The sequence below is a fragment of the Alexandromys fortis genome, unplaced genomic scaffold (assembly GCF_014885135.2).
Source record: "Alexandromys fortis isolate MF-2015 unplaced genomic scaffold, M_Fortis_MF-2015_v1.1 scaffold_295, whole genome shotgun sequence".
Taxonomy (NCBI): domain Eukaryota; kingdom Metazoa; phylum Chordata; class Mammalia; order Rodentia; family Cricetidae; genus Alexandromys; species Alexandromys fortis.
Genome location: NW_026068169.1, coordinates 829322 through 845755, shown reverse-complemented (window position 1 = coordinate 845755; position 16434 = coordinate 829322). Strand labels below are relative to the sequence as shown.

At 45.3% G+C, this 16434-nt stretch overlaps 1 protein-coding gene across 1 annotated transcript in view; it reads left to right on the top strand.

Moving 5' to 3' along the window:
- The first annotated feature begins 294 nt into the window (after positions 1-294).
- Itih6 (inter-alpha-trypsin inhibitor heavy chain family member 6) overlaps positions 295-16434 on the top strand; it is a 30674-nt gene continuing 14534 nt past the window's right edge. Inside the window, 5 exon segments of the mRNA XM_050128349.1 lie at positions 295-436; positions 1507-1661; positions 10103-10213; positions 12973-13220; positions 15546-15754. Of these exon segments, the coding sequence (XP_049984306.1) occupies positions 335-436; positions 1507-1661; positions 10103-10213; positions 12973-13220; positions 15546-15754 (825 nt within the window). The 5' untranslated portion in view covers positions 295-334.

Here is a 16434-nt window from a genome sequence, read left to right as displayed (position 1 = left end):
CAGTGGATGTTTATAGGAAAGAAAAACCCCACCCTGAGCCAACATAGCAAACAGACAAACCCAGCACTCTGGTATGCTTAGTTTCCATTCATCTTACAGCTGGATGAAGGGGAAAAAGGAGGCACCGAGCTGGCCCTTCTCCAGGCAAGATGCCAGCCTAAGCTCTTGGACAATCCTGGTTTGTGTAGGCCTCAATGCCACATTCAGAGACTTCCCCACCCTTCAGCATGGTCCCTCCCTCTCAAGAGAAGGCTACCTGCAGATTTAAAAGAGGAAGGCCTTGAGGATCAGACATTCTGGATGAGAACAGCAGGCCCAGGCCAGAAGTGGCACCATGTCTGAATGGAGGTGCCTCGGCCGTGCCAGTGTATTGCTGACCATTCTCCTAGACCTAACACACCAGGGACCCCATGGCTCTGCCTCGCCAACCAGCAAGGTCAGTTCTAGCATGAGATGACAGCGCTCTGGAGTGTGTGAGAAAGGTAGCTCCTTGGGGTGGGAGGAGCTGAAGTTTTGCAATCTCTTTATGCAGGCTTGAGAGGCTAGGGCCAGAGAAAAGAGGTACTGATTACTAAGTGCAGCGCAGGTGATGTGCCAGGAGGCTTGGTTGTTGCCGTGAGCCTTCGCAGCATCCCTGTGAGCCACACTCACTTATCCGCATTAGAGAGAGGAGGAAACACAGGCTCAGGGCCCAAGACATAGGAAGCAGCGGAGCCAGAGCTTGAGCCTCGCTCAACTGATTCCGGATTACCTCTCTGACCCACTTCACCGCGCTCAGAACAGACATACGTGATGTGTGGGTGGACAGAGGGATCATAACTTCAGGGAAGATAGGAAAGAAGATAATTACCTCACTGTTTGGTGACCTCAGTGTCTGAGCCTCAGTTAACATGTCTGCAAGATGTGGGAGATACTAGAACTTAACTCCTCAGACCGTGAGGATTAAATAGGATCATGGGTGCTGAACACTTACCATGATTGCAGTATATTACTGTACTTAGGAGGCTTAATCTTTACAGCTGAAATCATAAAAAACTAAATATTTATCACATTGCCTTGTAATAATGTAGGGCCTGGTGAATACATCTATTCTGTTAGATTCTAAAGCTTTGCTAAGATGTTCTGTTCATTCTAAAGTGAAATCCATGAACCAGCAGTAGCCTCAGCAGTGGGGGCTTCCAGGGAATTTGGAAGCAAGGAGGACATGAGCCTCTTCCTGCCCCAGGGTTGTTAAGTTAGAACCCATATTTAGCAAGATCTGGAATCAGAGAAGTGCTTGTCCAGAGGTGCTTTGATTTGGGACCATTTGGGAACCTTTAGTTCTGAGACTCACTTACTGGTAGTCTCAGGCAGGTCCATGCACGACAGCTCACTTTCCCTCAAGGTACCTCAGTTTCTCCTCCTCCACCCTGAAACCAGTTCAGAAACCTTGAGCTCTCACGTACCTGGCCATCTTGGCCAATGAAGAACTCTCTCTAACCCGGCTTCTCTTGTATTCTCTCTCAGTTGTTGATGACGAGCTATTCCATACGTTCCACGGTGGTGTCGCGTTATGCGCACACTCTGGTCACCTCTGTTCTCTTCAATCCACACGATGAAGCCCATGAAGCCACCTTTGACCTGGATCTTCCTCGCATCGCCTTTATCTCCAATTTCACAATGTAAGTCCGCTTCTAAACTAACGGTTTCATTCATTTGTTCACACGTTCATTCAGCCTGCTTTCTGCTTCACTAGTGCAGAGCGGTTAAGAGGATAAATTTTAAAATCAGACTCCTTGATTTTGATTTCTTCCTCTGCCTACTGTGGAACTCAGGACAAGCTACCTAACTTTGAGTCTCCTTTTACACATCTGTAAAATGCAGATAAAATTAGAAATCACTTGCAAGGATTAAATAAGACATGTGGACATCTATGCTAACGTAAGTGCCTGGTGTATGATAAATACTTGATAAAATTAGCTTTAAAAAAAACCTTTTCCTGATACTGAAGGCATGCCTGACATGGTTCTGGCTAGATATGATGGACAAATGGACTACACACAGTTCCTGCTCTCAGTCCTACTGTCTAATGGGGAACCCACAAAATGAGTCAGCTGATTTAAATAAAATACCCTAGGAGGAAATAGAAATCTGAATGCAAAATGGTGGGGACCCCAAGGTCCAGCAGGAGACAGGGATCAGTTCTGAACTCCCATCAGTGGAAGAAAACCTTGGATAAATGACACTCAAACTGAACTTCAATCATGAGATGGTCACTAACCAAGCACTATGGAAGTAAGCCTCAAAAATTAAGGCAATAGAATTAAAACACAAATATTCCTGGATGAGGAGAAAGTGCATGTACCTCTATGTCACTGAAGTGCAGGCAATAGGCAGAGGGTAGAAGAGTGGTCAGAAGTGGTAGTTGAGGGGTAGGCAGAGACTCGGCTCTCAGGGGCTCCAATGGGAAACCAACTCCATGGGACACACATAGATTAAATATAGAACGAATGCATATCTTGAGGGATGAACATATAAGTCATCAAAGAATAATGGAAAGCTCTAGAAATAGACTGTTAATATTCTCCCATTCCCTTTCACTTGTCCCCAGCATCCCAGGGGCCTATACAGTCCGTGTTAGAGATAGTTGGGCTCTTCAGTGAAGAGACGTGGCGATGTGATAACCAAGGAGTGACCATAGTGATGCAAGGCTAGGCTGGAAGAGGCAGCCAAGAAGCTGGGAGGTTGAAGAGAGTCCTGTGCTAGAACATGGAAGGAGAACATGACAGTGGACCTTGAGAGACGGTTGGAGGGAGAAGCAGCCTGTTCATGATGGGAGCATAATTGGCGATTGCCTTTTTCTTTTTTGTTTGATTGGATGGTATGAGATGAAGAATGAAGGAAGAGGAGTGGGTGAAAGGAAAGCTTTGTGGGGCTGCATTAACCCACATGTATCATAGTGTGAGTTACGAAAAGGCTTCTGGATTTGGGGTGTAGCTAGGATGAGGTGTTGTCCTAGTATACCCAAAACCTTGGATCCAGTTCCCATCACCGGGTAAAACTGCCGTGGTGGCACACACCCGTCATACAAGCACTTGGGAAGTGAAGCAGGAATATCAGGAGTTCACGGTTATCATGCGCAGCTATGTATAGTGTGCTCGAGTTCAGTGCCAGCCTTAGTTACAAGCGAGTCTGCTTCAAGAGGGCAAAATGAAAGAGGATGTCTGTCTTTGAGTGGAGCCGCTCTCAGAGTTAGTAGATCAGAGAGTTCAAGTCAAACAGAATTTCTGCCCTTGCTCGGTCATTCTCGCCCCATGACTGGGAGCAGGCTCGTGTGCTATAAACATTCTTTACAGCCCTAAGCCCATGTCCTGCCATCAAGAATCTCCAGGCTGCACGTTGGAGAGTGGCTAGGTTGAAAGAGGTGATTGGTGTGAAGTCAGTATAGGGAAGAAAAAGAACAGAGATAACGAGGGGGGACTTCCCTGCAACAGGGCTTCCAAGTGGGTAAGACTTGAAGCAACCACGATTGCTGCAAGTAGAGGACCAATGAACCAAACACAAGAATAAAAGTGATCCCCCAAACAAGCAAAGAAACCCTAGGCGTGATAGCAAGTGTGGGGGCCGACCTGAGAGGTTGGTAGTTAGCTGATGTAAAGACCCAGCAACAGGCAGAATAGGGGTTCGTCTCAATAGAAAAAAAAAACACCGAAAGGATTTTTTAAAAAGTTTAGCAAAGCAGGCTGGAGAAATGTTCCTGGGCAGACTCTGTGGAAAGTATGCTGGCTGGAGGCAGCATACACACAGAGGCCCCAGTGTGCTACTGCCAGAGTCGCTCCACCCTACCACCCCAGCCCCCAGGAGACCTTGAGGCCCAGCCAGCTCTGTCCACCCCCACACTAGCCCAGCCTCAGCAATACTGTTTCAGCTGCCTTGAAACACTCCTTGCCTAAGTAGCCTCTTCTGCCAGCGGCATATCTCCCCTTAGCATTCCTGGAAGCTGCGACTATCTGTGCCCTAGTTACTCCACTTGAGAAATGGAGACAGCTGTTCTTGCCTCCCACAGAGGTATATTAATGTTCTCCAGGACATCAAATTCTCACGGCTCAAAGGTAGCTCTGACCCCATCGCTTTCTTCCCAGCTTGAGATATATCCAACACTTCACATTCCTCCTTGCTGCAATATGAGCCCTTTGAGTCTTGAGTTCAAAGCCCTGGATTCTCTAACCTTCTTTCCCTAGCTCCCTTCTTTTTGATCTACTAGTCCGTGAGACCCATGGGGACTTTTCTCACTCGTTCTGGGACACTCATTGGGAAGGGATGGAATAAGTACTGCATGCCAGGCATTAGCAGCAAACCAGGCAGACGTTTCTTTGCCTTCAAGGAGCTCAGAGTCTCCTAGAGAAGACAAGACCCAAAAGACATAAACTAATATGCATCCGTTTGTCTAGGAGAAGGGCTTCCAGAAAAGAAGAGTAGCAAATAGAGCAAAGGAGACAGAGACTGAGTAGAGGGACCGGCCTAGAGTGGTCAAAGACCAAGTGACATTGAGCAGAGACCTGAAGAGAGTGGTGTGCAGACTTACAAGATCTGGAAGAGGAACGATGTTCTAAGCCAAAGGAAGAATAAACAAGTTCAAAGAAAGAGCAAGGGACACTATACACAACAGCTAAGAGTACAGACAACCTAAGGGTCTAACTCGTGAGTGGATACCTAAATGCACCAGAAAAAGAAGTGAAGTCCTGTCACTTGTGACAACATCAACGGGCTAGGCATGGTGGTCCGTGCCTCTAATCCCAGCAGAAGGAAGGCTGTGGATAGACTATTGAGAGCTCAAACCAGCTTAGACTGCATACCAAAACCCTGTTCCAAAACAGTTGTTTATCTTTTGTTTTGGATTTTTCGTCATTTGTTTGTTGGTTTGTTTTTAACCCAGTTTTGAGCTGGGTACAGTTGTTCATGTCTATAATACCAGCACTTTGGAAAACTGAGGCAGAAGGTTTGGGAGTTCAAGGCCAGCCTAAGGTAGAGCAAAACCCTGTCTCAAAAACAACAACAAAACACCCTCCTCAAATTTGGGTTAGAAAGATGACGTGGCAGCTAAGACCACTTTCTGCTCTTCCAGAAGTCCTGGGTCCAAATTGCAAGTACCCACATGGCCGGACACAACAACCTGTACCTCTAGTTCCAGGAGATTCAACACCCTCCGTGGTCTCTACAAGTACCAAGCATGTACATAGTGTGCAGTTATATATGCAGGCAAAACATCCATGCACATAAAATAAAATAATAAATATAATTGTTTCAAACTCTCAACCCCTGCCAAGTGGACAGGAGGGGAGATCTTTATGGTAAGTGAAGTGTATCAGGCACAGAAGGCCCATGCCCAATGCTGTCATGCACAGGTGGAATGGAGATAGCTAATTTCTTAGAATTTGGGGGTGGAATGATGGTTTCTCAAGACTGGTAGGAGTAAGGGGTTGGGAGAGGTGGGGAAATCTGATCACTCTTAGATAAGGACCACAGCTCTAAGACATTGCTGTGCAGTGCAGGTGACCATTGTGCACTACTCTTCAAAGGGTCAAAAAAGGATTTTGAAAGTTTGAGCACCAGTGATAAATGTTTGAGGAAATACATGGTTATTCTGATTTAAACAAGGCATACATGTATGATATGGGTATTAAACATTAAACACTCTTTAGGACATACAACTTTTATGTGTTTTGTGTGTATATATATGAGTTTATATGCATATTTGCATATGTTATGGAGTCCAGAGGTTAACTTGAGGTGTCTCTCAGGCACCATCTAACATTGTTGTGAAACAAGCTCTCTCACTCACCTGGAACTCGCCAGTAAGCTAGGCTGGTTAGCCAGTGAATCCCAAGAATCTATTTCTTTCTATCTCCCAAATGCTGGTAGTCCAATAATGCCCCATTATATATTGCCTGTCTTTTTTAGCATAGGTTTTGGGATTTTACTTGGGTCTTTGTACTTACAAGGTAAACATTTTATTAACTAAGCTATCTCCTGGCTGCCATCATATATACTTTTAAGTATAAGTTAAAAATAATTTTAATTTTTAAAATTATCAAGAGACAGAGGCAAGAATATTAAGTTCAAGGCCTTTTGAGCTGGATGTAAGCCCTGTTAAAACAAAATAAAATCCCAAAAAATGAAGGAAAAAAGGCAAGAAGATCATGCTACATAGTGAGTTCAAGGCTAGCCTAAACTACACAGTGAAGCACTGTCTCAACAATATGATGATATAGTTTGGTCACATAGAACTGGCATACCATGTGCAAGAACTTAAGTTCCATGCCAAGCTTTGCCAAAAGAGAGAGGGGGGGAAGAGGGAAGATGGAGAGAGGAAGAGAGAAAGAAGGAAGGAGAGGAAAGAATAAAAAGAAGGAAGGAAGGAAGGAAGGAAGGAAGGAAGGAAGGAAGGAAGGAAGGAAGGAAGGAAGGGAAACAGTGTGACTAGAGCAGGATGAGTGGCCGAAAGAGTAGGAAGCCATGGGGTTGAAGAGGTAATAGTCAGCCATAATGTGTAGACCACAAAGAGCCTAGTGAAGAGTTTTGCTTCTATTCTCAGTTGAGATGGAAGCCTCAGAGAATTTGAGCAGTGAAGATAATGTGCCTTGATTTTATCTTCATAACACAATATGCCAGGTATCATGGTGAATGCCTTAAATCTCAGCACTCTGGATGCAGATGCAGGTAAATTTCTGCTGCTCTAGGCCAGCCTGGTCTACACAGTGAGTTCGGGCCAACCAGTAGTATGTAGTAAGACCCTGTCTCAAATAAACAAAAGATTAATAGATGTTTCTACCACTATAAGAGCAATGAATAAAGAGCAATGATTTAAAGAGGAAGACCAGTTGGTAGGTGTGATGGTTAGTTTTTTGTCAACTTGACATAAGCTAGGCTCATCTGGGAAGAGGGAACCTCAACTGAGAAAATCTCTCCATCAGATTGGCCTATCAGAAAGTATGTGGGTAATTTTCTTGATTCATGATTGATTTAGAAGGACCCAGCCCTCTGTGGATGGTCCCAGCCCTAGGCTGTTGGTCCTGGGTTGTATAAGGAAGCAGACTGAGCAAGTCATGCAGAGCAACCCAGTAAGCAGCTACCCTTCATGACCTCTGTATCAGCTCCTGCCTTAGGGTTTCTGCCTTGCGTTCCTGTCCTGGCTTCTCTTCATGGTGCATTGTGAGCTCGAAGCTGAAATAAACCCTTATTATTCCCAGGTTGCTTTTGGTCATGGTATTCATCACAAAATCAAAAGGCAAACTAGGACAGCAGTGGCGTATTGGTGACAGACCTGGCCACATTGTTTTGGGGAGGACTGTGGGAGATTTTGAAACTTTGGACTGGAAAAGCTATTGAGTGATCAGAGGGGCTGTCCTGTGGGAGTGGGGAAGAGAAGAATCCTGAGAGCAATACAGATGACACAGACCTGGACCGTCAAGTTTCCTAGGGAAGCTAAGTCTCTATCAGGCTGTTCCTATATTTTAAATTAAGAGTCATTGTATTTTGGTCAGCTGGGGCTGAAAAATCAGATGTGATTAACAAGAGACCAGCATCATTGAGGTGAAATCTTGTGGGAAGTGTCTTCTTGGAGTTATCTTACAGAAACTGGGGTCCAGGAATGCCAAAGCTGCATCTCAAGCAGGTAGCTGAACTTTGTAATGTGTAAGGGTCTCCTGCATAGTGCCGTTTTTTGAAATTGTGAACGAGTCATGGAGAACAGCTAAGGTTCAGCCCTGTGCGAGCCGGGAGAGGCCATTGGCCAAGATGAAACCTCAGTTGCAGTGCAGCCCCAGCATGCAGGTGCCAGGACTATGGCATGACAAGCAAAGACAGTAGCAAGTGTAGTGTGTAGCTGGCCTGAGCCTAAGAGACTAGCTGTGGGTACCGTCGATGGCAGAGCTGGCGAGGAGGAGCTGCCTGAGCACTCTGGAGCCCAGGAGATTGTGAGTAAATCCCCGGCGCTGGATTTTTTACACTGTTGGAGGCTGGTTTTGCTTTGATTGTAGCTGTGCCCTGGTTCTTCCCTCTTGGGATAAGAAATATGTAACTTTTTTTTTTCAATTTTACAAGAGCTCATAGTTAGGGGCTTTGGATTTGTAGAGACTTTGGATATCTTAAAAAGGCTGAACTTTTTAAAAAAGTGTTTGGATGTTTTAAAGAATGTGAGACTTTTAAAGTTGTTCTGTTTTATATTATGATATTAACATGAGATCTTGGAGACAAACAAGATCTTGGAAAGAAATGTTACAGTTTAATAGTGATGTATTTGTGTGTAATGTTGACAACAGGTCCTTGTGGTGATTTTTTTTTTGTCAACTTGATTCAGACTACAGCCACCTGGGAAGAGGCAGCTCATCTGATAAAATGTCTCCATAAAATTGGCCTACAGGCAAGTCTGTCAGGGCATTTTCTCTATTAGTGATTGATGGGGGGGCTGTGCACTGTGGCTGGTGCCATCCCTGGGCTGGTGGTCCTGGGTTCTATAAGAAAGCAGGCTGAGCAAGCCATGGGGAGCAAGCCAGTGAGCAGCACCCCTCTATGGTCTCTGCATCAGCTCCTGCCTCCAGGTTCCTGCCCTTCTTGAATTCTTGCCCTGGCTTCCTTCACTCATTAATAAAGTACGAACTAAGAGCTGTAAGGTGAAATAAGCCCTTTCTCTCTTCCACTTTCAGCATTCCTTGGTTGCCTGTATTTCTTTGTATAGGGTTGAGGCCTCATGACCTTTCCTTCCATGTTAAAATATCTATTGATGTCTTCCTTGTTCAGGTCATGGGTAGGCAGGCATATTGTTGAGACTTCATGGGTATAGCTTCTCTGACATTCTAGAAGACTTATGGCAAACTTCATGTTCCTCTGACTCTTACAATCTTTCCATCTCCTCTTCTGCCATGGTCCCTGAGCTTTAAGGTGCAGGTGTCGTATTGTAGATGTACTAGATGGGAGTGGACTGCACAACTCTGCATTTTCATCAGTTGTCATTCTCTGTAATGAGTTCTGTTTGTTACAAGAAGTTTCCTTGGTTAGGGAATAGAACTACACATATATGTGAGTGTAAGAATAAATATTTAGAACATAGTTAGAGATTCTGCTGGTTTAGTAAAGTGGCAGTTGAAGGTTCTCCTCCAAAATCCATGATCATTAGCCCTGGTAGTTGGCTAGGTTTCTAGTATCAGGCATGATTTCTCTCTGGTTAAGAAGATCTTAAGTCCAATTAGAGAGCTGTTGGTTAACACAGGTATATATGCCACTACTGCACTGTTAGGGTTATTGTGCCATGCTGGTCATTGTTGTGGTTCACAGGAGTCATAGGTGGGTAGGGCTGTTGGTTGCTTCCCTACTTTGGAAGTTTGTCGGCTGCATTATGGTACTATGAACACTAGTCCTCAGGGAGAGGCCGTTCAGGTCAGAGCCAGCTCAAGTCATTTAAGACCTGTGTCACCGACAATTTTAACCACTACATCACTCACATTATTTACCTAATGTGTTTTCTTTAAAAAGACACACTTTTAGGTTGTTCATAACCTAACAAGCAGCAGTGCCTGTGAGTTGTTGGAGTAAATAGTGTGTGTGTGTGTGTGTGTGTGTGTGTGTGTGTGTGTGTGTGTGTGTGAAACTTGAGATAGAACCTCACTAAGTTGAGTAGCTTGTCCTGGAACTCACTAAATACCCCAGAATGGTCTTGAATTTGTGATTCCCCTGCCTCAAATTCCTGAGTACTGGAATTATAGGTTTGCACCACCATGCTTAGCTTGATATTGCAGCAAATATACAACTATAATACAAATGTTCAGCTATGTTACAACTAAAAATATTATTGTGTGTTAAAAGACAAGCATGATTCAGTACTTGGAGAAACACAAAACTCCAACATGTCTACAATATGTTGTGTGGTCTCTCTTTCCCCACTGGACAAATAGATTTCAGGAGAATATTTCCCTCTCCCTCTCTCATTCACATTCGTTCTTCCCACTCGCTCTTGAGTTCAATGACAGTTTTGTTCTTTCTTGTTCCTCTTATTTGTATCTATGTTTTTGACCATCTATTTTCTTTCTCTGTCTCTGTTACCCCTTCTTTCTTTCTGCCCCATCAGGACCATCGACAATAAAGTCTATGTTGCAGAAATCAAGGAAAAACACCAGGCAAAGAAAATCTATGAGAAAGCCTATCAGCAAGGAAAGACATCAGCTCATGTAGGCGTGAGGTAAGGCTCTAGCTGGTCTGAAATGTGATTTAGCCATCCTAGCTGTGTGACCAGGAAAGATATTCCTTCTCTCTGGACCTCATTCTCTACTTCTGTAAAATAAAAACAATGATTTCTACTCCATAGGATTACATTAAGATTATGTGAGTCACTAAATATCAATGCCTATAACAGTAGATGTTTAATAACTGGAAGTTTACTTCCCTAATTCCAGCTGTCTTTTGCTAGAAAGATGTGGCTTATTTAATAACTGGTACTTTGTGCGAAGATTATGAACAAGTGAGTTTTTTCTCTTCCTTTCTTATTTTTGTTTTTAATGTGGTATTTTATTTATTCTTGGAAAAGTTCATACATTTATACAATGTATTTTGATCATATCCAGCTTTCATCCTCCATCCAAGCTCTCATATACCCCTTCAATGGATCTCTCTTCCAACTTCATATCCTCTTCTTTTGTTCTTTGTAATGCTCCGAATTCAATTAGTGCTTCCCACATGCAAATGGGTGTGGCCCATTCACTGGAGCGTGGGCAGCCTACTAGTGACTACATCTTCCCAATAAAGATGACTTTCCCTCCCCCCCCCCCACAGAAGCCACCAACTAACTCTTCGGTAAAAAGAGTGGGATCTCATGGGCTCTTCCCCCATCTGCGCTGGGGTTTTGGTTGACTTCATCTCATGCAGGTCTTGTGCATGCTGTCACAGCTGCTGTGAGTTGTTCATGAATACAAAAGCCATGCCATATGCAGAAAGCATTGTTTCATAGGATTTCTTCAAATTCTTCGACTTTTGCATTCTTTCTGCCCCCTATTCCATGATATTACTTGGACATCAGAGGCGATGACATGAACATCTTATTTAGGGCTGGGTCACTTACTCTGAGCATTTGACCAGTTATGGATCTCTTAACTAATCATTATTGAATGCAAAAGGAAGCTTCCTGATCAAGGTGGAGAGCATTTTAACAATATGACCATTTAGTAAGACAACAATAGTAGGTTCTGTTTTAGGGCCTATGGCCTCCTCAGGCATTAGACTTTTGACAAGGTTTTCAGTACCAGGCATGAAATTCCTCTTGTGAAGGATGCCTCAAATTCAATCAGAGAGCAGTTGGTTACCCCAGAACTGTCCTACTCCCATTCCATCTCTTGCCTGGTTCTCTGATACTATAGTGCACTAGACACGGCTCTGGGAAAGACCGCTGGTCAGTCTTCTTCCCCGAGCAGCCTACATAAGACCTTCCAGCACTAGGGAAGCTAGCTAGCAGGAAGGAAGTTTCCTGGTCACTTCGAGATTGATTTATCTATTCCCTGCCACGAAAGTGTGTGGTGTCTTCAGCAATAAGGTTTTACCATCTTTCTATAGTGAGAAAGTCAGAAAAATGGTAATGGTCTATAGTATTTGGGGGCTTCTGCACCTCTTGAATAATAATAACTCATACGGAGGTATCCCCCACCCCACATTAGAATTTTTGTTTAATAACCCTTGGCTTCTGAGAGTAGCATTTCCACCTATGTAGGGCACCTCCATTAAAACTACTTTTTAAAATGCTGTTTTTAATTAGCTGGCAAAGTGGTGGGTTTCCGTACATTCTTAATTTTGGTTAACCCATCTGCCATATCCTCATCTCCTCCATACCTCAACTCTCACCAGTATTAAAATTTTAGACTCCAAGCACACATACTATGATTTCTGTCCATCTTTGCTTTCCTCTGTGGCCAAACCTTGCTTCCAAAGTTCTCTTAATTGGGCCCCACGATCTCTGGGTTCCATGTTCCCATTAGCTTTGCTTCCTTCCAGTGTCATCATAGTCAGTGTGGATAAAGGCAGGCACGGGGGTCCTCAGCTCCCCCTGTCACCTTAGTGGTTCCCCATATGCAAATGATGTCCTTCAGAAACAAGGCCAGCAATTACTCTTGGGCAACATTCTTCTGTCCATCCACAAAAGAAGAAAACAACAACAACTTTAGACTCTGCTCTCCCCCACTTCCTTCGTACTACATATGTGCTACTCATCCCATTAAGGCCTCTTACCCCTTCCCCCGCATTCATGGACCCTTTCTGGCTTCCTGACTTGTACAGACACTCCAAGGTAAACATGGATATCTAAAAGTTTGAAGTTAGGATCCGCATGTCAGAGCTAAAATGTAGTATTTGTCTTTCTGGCCTGAATTAACAAGTGAAACTTGCCTAAATTGACCCTTATTTCTTAAATGGGTCCCCTTTGTCTGGTATGCATATTATGTTTTTAATGGATTCCCCTCAGCTCCTAAGAGATTTTCATCTTGCAGGAATACTTCAGATTTTGCTGCTAAAAACTGAGTCGTTGCCATATAAACAAGTTCAGTTTAACACAAGGATCAGGCAGATTTGAGAGACTATTTAAAGGGAGAGAGGCATTGTTTGTGTACATTCAAAACTCTTTTTGTTAAATGAAACATTAGCCCCGAATTGTTCTATTCAGAAAAATCTCCGTTCAGATTTTTATCAACCATGTTTCCCCCATAAGGGGGAGAGCTACCTTTGAGATCATTTTCCAGGTAGAATGTTCGGGGGCGGGGGGGGGGGGGGCGAGGGAGGAAGGGAGGTTGGTGAGTAAATACCTGGATGATGGACTGTGGTCCGGGGACTTAATTGAGACAGAAGCCTGATCAGGTCAAGTTGGTTAAGCATGAGGTTTAGCAGAAACCTGCCATCTAATGATTTTGCTATGCCACAGGAGATCCAACACCCCTCCCGTCCATTCTACTTCTTGTCCAGGGACCGGGAATCAGAGAAATTTCAAATCTCCACTAGGCTGGCAGCAGGTACAGAGGTAACTTTTGTCCTGGCCTATGAGGAACTTCTACAACGACATCAGGGCCAGTACCAGCTGATGGTAAGCCTGAGACCTGGACAGCTGGTGAGGAAGCTGACTGTAGAAATCGCTGTGTCTGAGAGGACGGGCATTGCCTATGTGCATATACCTCCACTGAGGACCAGCCGAGCGAGCACCAACAACCAAACAAGTATGTGGGCAGTGCGAGGAGATACTAAAGATATTTACATTCTGTGAATGGAAACCTTGGACATTCTATGGAACAATCTTTCAGTAATGTCCCTGTACCAATTTCCTTCCCAAATCAGAGAGAAGGGGGCTGGTTTAGAGTTCAAGATTTTTAGAGTTCACTATCGTCCCAATTCCTGAAGTTAGTATGAAATTGGCATGAAGTAGAAGCTTCTAGAAGTACAGATTCAATTACTAAAAATAATTAATGGGCCAGGGTTGGTGGCACATGCCTTTATCCCAGCTATTATGAGGCAAAAACAGGTACTACTGTGAGTTCAAGACCAGCGTAGCCTACATAGTGACTTCCAGGTCTAAGCGGTGAGACCCTATCTCAAAACAAACAAACAAACAAACAAACAGAAAACTGATCACCATACTTTATTAACAATCTTGAAGACTGCAGGAATCATGGAGGATGAATCCTGCTTTTTCATAAGTGACCACAAAGAACAGGAGGAAAGCAGAAAGGCAGTACAGGATTCTAGGATGCAAAGAAGGATCTTGAATAAGAGGCTTAAAACCAAGTGCATCAGTGGGGTTATGACAGACATGGCTGTAGTACAATCAGGATTTAATCTTAAAAAAAGACATAATCTAGGACCTCATCCTACTGGAGCCTGGTGTAGTAGGCTTGAGTTAGGACCACAAATCTCCATGTTTAATCAGTCCACGAAGAAGTTCATATACAACCAAGCTGGGAGAATCACTAAACAAACTTAAAATGTCCGTGGGAATTGAGTAGACAGAAACAGGGAAATTACATAATTCAAGAGGCTAGCTACCCTGGCAAAGATTTTAAGCCCAGATTTGACTGATGGGAGCCTGCTCAGCCAGAAACACAACATGGTGCCCTTGGTGCAAGTTGGGTTCCAAGCCAAGATGGACTTTGTCCTAGGACAGAGCCATGTGATCAAGGCTTCAGTTTGTTGATCTGTCGAATGAAAGAGACAACTATGACCCAAGACCACAAGAAGAGGTTTATTTTCCAGAGCTGAGAATGCATCCTAGGGCCGTGTTGATGCAGGAGGTCATTCTCCCACAGAGCTACTCCCTAAGACCCACTGCAAAATGCGGGCCAAGCCTCCCTCCACGGGATTTAATGAATGCTGGCCGTGGTGCTATCCTTCAGTTCCATTTGACACTCAAGGAGGTCCAGGTGTACTTCCAACTATCTTGCCCATGAGCTCACATCTGACCCTCCAATAACCCCTTCTGATCAAAGAGCTACTGTCCCCTCTATGCTGTTCCTAAGGAGACTGGAGCTCAAAAAAAGAACAAGTGGAGGAGAAAGGGAACAAGTGGCCCTGGGCAAACAGGGCACTATCAGGGACCTGGGCCCATGGGCCAGCTGAGTCTTGCAGCCTGAATGCTTAAGCCCCAGCTATAAATGGCAGCTCCCTCCCCCTTCTCCTTAAAGGTTAAAACAGAGGATAGAAGTAGTCCTGTGGGGATAAAACAAAACAAAGAGCCCTGGAAGGAAGGAAGCCCAGGGAATGTATGTGAGCAGGCTTCTCAGAGCATGGGGGGCTTGGTTTGCCCCTAAGCTTCCTGACAGCTGTAGCAGGAAGGGGGGGGGTTGTAGTCCCAAGTCTCCATTTTCTGGAGAAAAGGAGACATTTCTAAATGGACACTTGTCTTGAAAGAAAATTCCAGAGGAGTTGATGTTGCAGTTGGTTCAGAGAACGTCCAGAAGTAAAAGGCAGGAGTGATTTCAGGAGACCATATGAGGCTCATTCACATGGTGATTCTCATTCACATGGTGATTCTCATTCACATGGTCCAGGGGCAGAGGGAGAAGAAGAGCCAGGCCATTGTGTCCCAGAGGAGATCCCTGCTAGCCTGCCCTGTCTCACAGCAGGAAGGACAGGAGATGAGCCCAGCCCTGCCACTGTGTCTGTCCCTGTCCTCCCCACCCACTACACTGTCCCTCTAGAGGAGGACACTGATATCCTGGTGGAGCTGGGGACAAGAGAGTCCTCCAGAGACAGGACTTGGGTTGGGTGCTAAGTGAGGCAGGGGAGGTTCTGAGTGAAGGACAGACCCTCCACCTCCAGTGCTAGAGCTGAGGGAGGGCTGGGTGTGGCAGGCAGGGTGTGATGAGTGGGAAGGGCAGGAGCTGGCCACAGGGCTTGTGACAGAGTGGCAATGGGGAGCTGGAAGGGCATGCTTGGCAACTGGAGCAGCTGCGGGAACGAGGGATAGCTTCCCCACCCTCCCCACACATTGTCCCTCTCACTGTCCCCCTTCCATGGCTTTTCTCAATGCCACCTCAACGCCCATACAGGTGAGGGTGACATGCCCCCATCTACCAGGATAAAGAGGGCAGAGACCTGTGTCCACATCACCTTCTCCCCAACACTGCAAGACCAGTCTGCCTTCTCCAGCTCAGGCATCATGGCTGACTTCACAGTCCAGTATGATGTGGTCATGGAAGACATCATTGGAGACGTGCAGGTACCTGGACCTGGGACATGCAGAATTCATTGGTAAATAGTCACTCGGGTCAGAATCATGGTCTGGGCTACATGAAATGTCCCTCTGAGCTTGACAAGATACCTGTGAGAACCAGTCATCAGGGACAAGGTGAGTGACTTCATTCCTTGGGAATCCTGTAAGCAGGCCACAGGGACAAAGAACTGGAGGACTTGAAGCAGGGCCCGAATGGACGCCCCTAGCTGTGTCCTTCATTAGCCAGCTCAGAAGCAGGCAAGGCATTGCTGAGTATTTGGCCTTCCATGCTTTCTGTAGCTCCCAGACTGTCCTGTTGTCCTTGGCTTTCTTGCTGTGGTTGGCTTCTGAACACTTGTTCCCCATCATGAGGCCCTTTCCTGCACAGGAAGTGTGTCAACTCTGAGCCTGCACACCCTGGAGAGAGGGAAGCTCTGTTCTAACAGCTGAGCAGGGCAGCCCTGACCCAGGACCTCACCCTTTCCCCACCCTGGGCTTGCTGGTGAGGTTGGCCAGTGACTGGGAAGTCAGTTCCCGAGGCCTTTCCTGCCTTTCCTCCTTCCAAGCACAACCCCATCCTGCTGAAAGGTTCCAGGCCACCAAGCACCTTTCTCTACCACTACCTGAGCCAGTCCTGCAGAGCACAGGAGCAATGATTTGCTCAGGCTCACTGCTGCCCTGGGTGGGATTCCTCTACATCCTCCACTGCTCAGCATCTGCTTCTT